At 38.8% G+C, this 7,739-nt stretch overlaps 1 protein-coding gene across 1 annotated transcript; it reads right to left on the bottom strand.

Annotated features, from left to right (window-relative positions):
• Positions 1–535: 535 nt before the first annotated feature.
• LOC124116397 (transcription factor HES-1-like) lies at positions 536–2,378 on the bottom strand. Its single transcript, XM_046477717.2, has 3 exons — positions 1,913–2,378; positions 1,554–1,649; positions 536–1,269 (listed from the first exon to the last, which is right to left on the bottom strand). Exons 1-3 carry the CDS (start codon positions 1,967–1,969, stop codon positions 607–609), a joined length of 816 nt encoding a protein of 271 aa, XP_046333673.2. The 5' UTR covers positions 1,970–2,378; the 3' UTR covers positions 536–606.
• Positions 2,379–7,739: the final 5,361 nt, after the last annotated feature.

Here is a 7,739-nt window from a genome sequence, read left to right as displayed (position 1 = left end):
GTCAGTGTACGATGATAAATCATTAACCATGTCTCCCAGATCCTAGAGATGGATAAAAATTTAAAAATTGTATCTAACTTAAGTCTAGAATGATTTGGCAAGTCTGGCTGGCCTCCTGATATTACAATTGTTCTGGATTTTATTGTTTTTGTTTTGTAGATATATATTTTTAAATAACTTTTTTTCTGGGACCAATTGTCAATCTAATCCAAACCAAATGATCCATTTAGATCGCCGCTTATGACAAGCATATGTTCGTGTGACCAATGCTACCGCCGAAGCACCACAGGCCCTCTAGCGGGATCGGGTGGTCAGGCTCGCTGACTTGGTTGATGAATGTCATCGTTGCCCATGTCATCGTGGGACATCGTGATGTCAATCACTGGATTGTCTGATCCAGACTCGGATTATTTACAGACCGCAGTCATATACCTAGCATATTGCTGAGTGTGGCGTTAAACAACAAATAACCAGATAACAAATAACCAGCATTTGAACTAAAAATAAAACAAATGTATATGATAGTTGTATTTATTTAGCACTTTGGTTTGATATCACAGGTGTAGACTCGGTTTGTTTTGTGAATGAGGATATTTGCTGTAATTGTCACCATGGTCGCCAAACGTCGCCTGTTGTTGGCGATCGAAGGGCTGCACGACCATAGGGCTCCATTTTCATTTGCTGAGAGTAGAACCACGTGCTCTGGAGCCACGCCCTTACCCTTGAATCGTCAAAGTTTGTGTTGGAACTTTTAGGTTCCATTTTGCACAGTTCTGAATCTGAGAGATTAGAATGTCCGGTTCTGGGGGTTGATTGTTTGATAAAATCAGGAGAACCAGCATATCCACTGTCTGAGAAACTGTTGTCTTCCTTCACGGGGGAAGTGCACACTGTCCTGCTCATGTACGCATGCGCAGCCGGATGTGGAAACTGGGAACTGTGGGAGGGTATTGTTCTCAGTCGCTCATGGCACTGACTTGGGTGTGACGTCACATTCCCTGTTGGTGACGTCACGGGCACCTGCTGAATGTGCGTCATACGTCGAGAGATGTGTTTTCTCAGCTGACGGTGTACATTGTCCGACACTCCTGGCAGAGAGTGAACATAGGAGAGGATTTCTTCAGCACATTTGGAGAAGCCATGTTGGAATCTGGCTTGAACTGCTTCTTTGACGTGTTTATGTGTGGTGTTGATCTTCCTGACGTTCCTCAGATAATCTACAGTCGTCTCCAGAATCTCGGCCTTCTCCATCTTCTCATAGTTGGGGTCCTGGAAAAAACGGATGACAAAATATTAGTACGTTGTATGTTATGTATATATAGAAAAGCATAGATACAAAACAATAAACGATTTTGAAAACAAATACAAGTAAATTAGGAATTGTATTTCATTTACCGGTACATTACTTCTATTCCATTACAAAGATATAAAAAAAGATTTAATAACCCCTAAAATCAATACATGTCGTATCTAAGGTTATTAAACGATGAACGCTGCCTTTCACACAGCTTAAGAAATAGAAAACTGAAATAAATTTAAAATAATATGCTTACGTTTTTTTGCTCTGCCCCACAAACGATGCCCTTGATTTCTGACATACATTGGTTGATTCTGGCCCGTCGCCGTTTTTCTGCCAACAGTTTTCGACCCTGGAGAAAATAATATATCAGCATGAGTATTTTGTTACAGTATATAATTAAATAATATATATACAGGACAATATCGTGTTCCTCAGAATTATAACTAGTTATTACTGTAAAGGGGAGAGATGTGAATTTGGCAAGATGCAAATAGCAGTAGTATTCATGATTAATTCATTAGCTACGTGAATATGGGAGGGCGTCGATATTTGTAAAAGCCCAAAAATTGACTTTCTGTTCACTGACAGAAACCAAATAAAAACAATGTGTACCTTTCTATATCCAATATATTCCGAGTCTGATTCCGTGTGTCTATCGAATGATTCCATCACTGCGATGTGTTCAGCTCTGGGAGACAAGTTAGTGTGATGGAACGCAGCCTCCCGACCCGCCTTTATACCCCCAACATTCCCTTACCCACGCTAATCTATGCACAGTTATGTTTTGACATCTGAATAGCCCGGCGCGATCCGACACACGCAGCCAATCAGCGCACGCCTAGCAAAGTGGTGGCACGAGCCGGCTCGCGTTAAACTTCACCCGGAAGCAGATGTTCTTCTCACGACCCGGCAGGGATGATATTCTTCAGGAGCAGGGAGCATCTTGCTCAGCGTGACACGAGGAGTTACGTGGCCGAGCACCCGGCCTGTCAACAATCCGCCTCAATGTACAGCCATTAATGTGTCTAAATAAAATAGACTCCATGCTCAAATATTTTTAACAACTTTCTATTCAGAACGTGTCACGCGCGGCATAGCGTCACATGCGGCCCAGATTCCGATATACCGTTATATCTTATGAGGACTTGATATAACTTTGGTCGCTAGCATTATTTTAAAGTAAGGAATATGAAGAAGAATAAACACATATTTTTATTGAGGAATTTGGGGTGTAATGTTTTCAAAATGGCACAAATTTCAAACATGTGTAACTATCATATTTGGTTTGTTAAAGAAACAAAATTAATATTCATATGCATTCGGGTATGGTAAATTCACATGTAGAAGTGCATTTATTTACTTATAATTTCTTGGATTATAAAGCAAGTAAGGGCAGCGTGAATTGAAAACCTATAAAACTAAAAATGACGTTCTACCAGTACTTCTGAAGATAAATAATATTGATCTATAAGCCTCTGTTAAAATAATGCAGAATATCCCAGTCAGTATTCGTCAAGAATAAGTGTCTCAGTTCAATATTTAGGGTTCAGATAATTGCCCTTATTTTTTGTTTACTTTATTATACTTTGTCTAAATTATCTGTATGTTGAGATAACTAGATACAATTAATATCCTGCTCGATTAAATCTTATTTCACATGAATTTCAAAGTATATTTTAAAAATTATTTCCATTTTGATTTTACCCCTACAACTTAAGATCGTCGCCTAACGTACAGGCAATAGAGTTAATCTCGTACATTATCCATGTATAAACACTGAAAGATAAGATATACACAGATAAGCTGTCTGTCTGACTCGCAGATCGATAGTGACATCATTATCTTACTTGACATTGCTAATTAATCTTCTTAATGAGTCGCCAGACCGATCAGTGCCATGTGGCTGTTAATAGTTGAATAAATCATGTCTAGACTTCAGCTACCCTGGTAAAATTGGTAAATCTGTACAAATCCATACCAAATATAGAACTATATGCTCATTTGGAAAAACATCAATGTTTATAATATAACGGAAACAAGTTCGGGTATTTAGGTATCACCTTTGGAAGTAGCCGGAAAAATCAAGGTCAGTTTTTTACAAAACTTTAAAATATATTAACATTGGGATAATATTATAGAATTATGTAATATATAATTATGTCATACTTGTTTCGTGTGGGCCGTTTGTCTGTGCACTTTAGATTAGGATACCTCCTAAAATAATCTTACAAAAATGGTATATGAAATTAGTTTTATTTTGGTCACTGTGGTGCTATTTCCAATCGAACACTATGGTAGCACATGTTATGAATATAGTGTCATTGTAAATCACATATCATATACGTGTTTTAGGGACTTGTATTATATGTGTCTTGTTAATCACACCTGTAATTTGTCGACAAGATTCAAATTTGTTTTTGATTTCTTGTTTTTTTCGTAGTAGTAGTAGTAGTAGTTCAAATATTATGAAGCGTATACGCCATGTATTACTGTAGCGTATTACATAAGCTAAATGTTGCCTGTCAGTCAATCCAGGTATCTGTGGAATAAATATGTTTTAAATTTTATGAAGTTTCCCTCTGATATTAGAACGCAAAAACAAGAACCATTAAACATTTCAATTATCAATTTGACTAACATTAAACTTTAACATTTTGGTTTTCTATTTATAGAAGAAGAAGAAGATTATATTTAAATACCACACAGTTCATTGATGTTTCATTCGTTTTCATTTTCACATATTGAGCAGGTCCTGTCCGGCCAAACGGCCCATGCGACACTAATTCACAAGTAAAATACAAGTTAAGAGAACTAAACTGCTAGAATATAGTATATACATTCAATATATTTATATTTCACATTAATGGTAGCTATTTTGACACGTTCACATGCTGAATAAAAGACATGACAACCCTCACTGTATGTATACCACTTCACCTTGTAGGTCGCCGGTGACACGGCCAGGTAATTACAATCAAGTACTCAGTAAGTGGCGTCGACGACCAGAGCTGTTGGTGACAAACACGACACCCAGTCAAGTCATAATGAAACTGTTGAGTTGGGTGTCGGGGTGACAGCTTCACCCCAGGGGATATGTCCTGTATAACACACTCGGTCAGCGCAGGCGCAAAGAAAACGTTTCCAGTCATTAAGCCTGTACACCTGTTTGTTCAGCTGGGAACAAGCTTCATCTGATGAAATTGGTCAAAGAAATTGTCTTTTAAGACCAAACTGCACATTTGATTTTTCATCCTACAGTGCGGACAGAGGTGGACTTACCGTAGTAAATGTGGAAAACACATTGTTAAACACATTTTGGTTTACTTTCGTTCATTTCTGTTTGTCATGCGACTCTGAAAGTAGTCTCTCTTGCAGATCCCGGAGCCTATATTTGTCAGAGAGAGGCATTGTTTATTTTTGTCTCACCCTTTTCTACATGCAAATATAAAATTATTTAAAAAATAAAAATATCATGTACAATGGCCGTCCTTGTCCTGCACCAAGACTGTGGAATTTATTTATTTTATGAAGAAAAACCCAATCTAGATATGTATACAAAAGCAAGTTTAGCCAGCTCTATCTAGCTCTATTCTACATATGAAATCAGCATTGGGGAAAATTATTTGTTTAATTTTTAGAGTCGAGAAGGATATTGTGTAATATAAGATTTCATAGACTAAATGCCCTTACAACCAGCCCCATTCCATCCCTCATCCCTTTCTCAACCCCTGCCAGCCTAAACTCATCTCAGTCTAAGCTCAAGGCCTAATGCTCGAGAGTCCCCTTTTAGATTTTATTTTATTATTTAAACCGTATGCATAACTTCGGGGGTTAATTGGTCGGCTGTGAAACAAACAAGCCTTTATATGAGCTAGTGTCTGACAATGCTCCAAGGCTGTACTGGAGTGAGTGAGTATGGTTTTACGCCGCTTTAGCAATATTCCAGCAATATCACGGCGGGGGACACCAGAAATAGGCGTCACACATTGTACCCATGTCGGGAATCGAACCCGAGTCTTCGGCGTGACGAGCGAACGCTTTAACCACTAGGCTACCCGACCTCCCTGAGGTACCAGAGTCAGAGTGTTTAAGCTGTACTGGAAGACAAGTCCCTGGATGTGTAGTAATTCTATCCCCCTATAGTCAAGTCTAGATATGATATATGGACAGTAAATCTGAGGGCTCCAGTCTCTTATAAGGACAACTTGTTCTTATTGTTGATATAATCTAGAAATTATGATTAAAACTAATAGTTATTGCCTTAGAGACTTGTGCTAGTGTCCTTGGTCCCATGTTGTGCAATATCAGTTGTAAGTAAAGTAAACTACGGTTATAACGAACGCGCTTATAACGAACTAACGGATATAACGAACTAACTTTTTAGTCCCGACTATATGCTGTAGTTATGCTGTATATATGCTTATAACGAATTACGGTTATAACGAACTAAAATTTGGGTCCCTTTGAGTTCGTTATAACCGTAGTTAACTGTTTGTATGTTTTCACAACCCTTGTCATAACTTGTGTGGTTTATATGTCACGTACATATTGCGTGCTTAATACAGGTACTAGTATCACTGTACAACTACTTGTCATTACCCCACCCAACGTCAGTGCCCTACAAAATTTAAACACGAAAAATGGTTTCTAATTGAATCTAAATGACCGTTACCTGCCTATTTAGACTTACATTTAGTCCTAAAAATAAAGATATCTTATTCTAAAACATACATCTATAAAAAAAAATAACAATAATAAAATCCAAATGGAGCCCAGAAAAATGCTTAATTTCTTAGAACTGAGACAATCTGAGCATGCCCAATCATTCTAGACTTGAGTTGGACTCCTTGGATTCTCTTGGGCCTGGGAAACAGACTATTCCGACAGTCTAGCTATGCAGCCGTCGTCCACTGATTCGATAAGAATAAACTCACTCTAAAGTTAATCCGTGAATCCATGTGCTGATATGCACTTGTCTAACTTGATCTAACTTAATCCAATGTTTATGAAAGTCTCGTATCAGAAACTGTAGCACGCTGTAGTTGATTCCCCCGTCCGGCAGAGTGAAGTAAGTCCATTAGTGTCAACACCTCACATCACTGTCTGTGTTATAAACACCATGGTATATCACAGATCATTATGACGTCACGCTGAGGTCTGTGACGTAACGTCATTGTTCACGGCCATCCATCCAGTTTATGATGGTCTATCTGGTGATGAACCCCCTCTGGGCTGGACAAAACAGCTGATAGGGAACAAATTCGATGAAACGAGATTGAGTAATTGACATGTATATTGCGAATAAAAGTACGTGATATTGGCGGTTTTATTGTCAGTGTTTGTCCACAGTGACTATCAAAGAACATAAATTTTCGTTACAACCTTTAAGGCGATTGTTCTCAACATTCCCAAATTCGATATAAGCAACCCCTAAAGCCCCCTCTTGGGTTGCACACACCACTTTCGCCCCTTTCGGAAACACATTAAATGGCCTGGCCGGGCCCGTGTGCGAAATACGCATCAGTCGAAAAGCGCACGTTAAATCTCCAAAGTAAGTAAGTAAGTTAAGGCTATTGTAGTGGATATCTTTTAAATGTATGTACTGGTGTAGTTAAATCATAACACTGAATATATATAAACATTAAACGTCAATGCTAGATGATAACCAGTCTCGATTATCCAACGTTACAGACTCCATTTGGCGTCAAAGACAAAATAGGGGTGGAAACTACTAGAAATATAAATGGATCACTGAAAATCATTGATGACAATAGGCCTTCGCGAAAAGGGTAAGCATGTCCTGCCTTACCAGTATTCACAGAAACTGATATGTTCAAAGAAAACGAATGGAACGAAACATGTATAAATATTATTGAAACTGTACGGACTTAAATTATCGTTATTCAGGTCCGTGAAGCTGCGCTAACCAAGAGTGATATGCGCAAATATAAAAGCGACAAAGCCCTTTCAATTATCATAAAACCGCCTCCGTGGTCTTGTGGTTGAGCGTCCGCCCGGAGAGCGGAAGGACCGGGGTTCGATCCCCGGCAGCGTCATAACAAAAGACGTTAAAAGATGGTACTTGTTGTTACTTTGTCTGGCGCTCGGCATTAAGGTGCTAAAACAAGGTCGGATCGGAGTCAGTATACTGTGTCTGAGTGGGGTATTCATGTTAAACTGTGGCATGGTATCTCAGTGGGCTAGCACTATAAATCGCCATCAGCCCGGAAAAGTACAAGCAGCCACACACACACACACATGTACATGCACGTCGCTGTATTAGTGCAATAATCTTGGACGCGACGTTAAACCCCATTTTACCTCACCTCCATTATCATAAGAAATCTCTGTTAAAAGCAGAGTACAGTGAACGATTCCGACTACATCATAAGAATGTGTTTTTGAGTCAGTTATACTGACAATACGAGGTGTTCGCGAA

This window comes from Haliotis rufescens, unplaced genomic scaffold, assembly GCF_023055435.1.
Source record: "Haliotis rufescens isolate VD_foot unplaced genomic scaffold, xgHalRufe1.0.p SCAF_55, whole genome shotgun sequence".
Lineage (NCBI taxonomy): Eukaryota > Metazoa > Mollusca > Gastropoda > Lepetellida > Haliotidae > Haliotis > Haliotis rufescens.
Note: the sequence above shows the minus strand (reverse complement) of the source record. Positions and strands in the feature narration are given on the sequence as shown.

Coding starts and splice junctions, on each gene's coding strand:
- LOC124116397 (XM_046477717.2), bottom strand. CDS start 1,969: ATGGAATCATTCGATAGACACACGGAATCAGACTCGGAATATATTGGA. Junction 1,650..1,912: donor AATATATTGGATATAGAAAG/GTACACATTGTT, acceptor TATTTTCTCCAG/GGTCGAAAACTGTTGGCAGA. Junction 1,270..1,553: donor GTGGGGCAGAGCAAAAAAAC/GTAAGCATATTA, acceptor CGTTTTTTCCAG/GACCCCAACTATGAGAAGAT.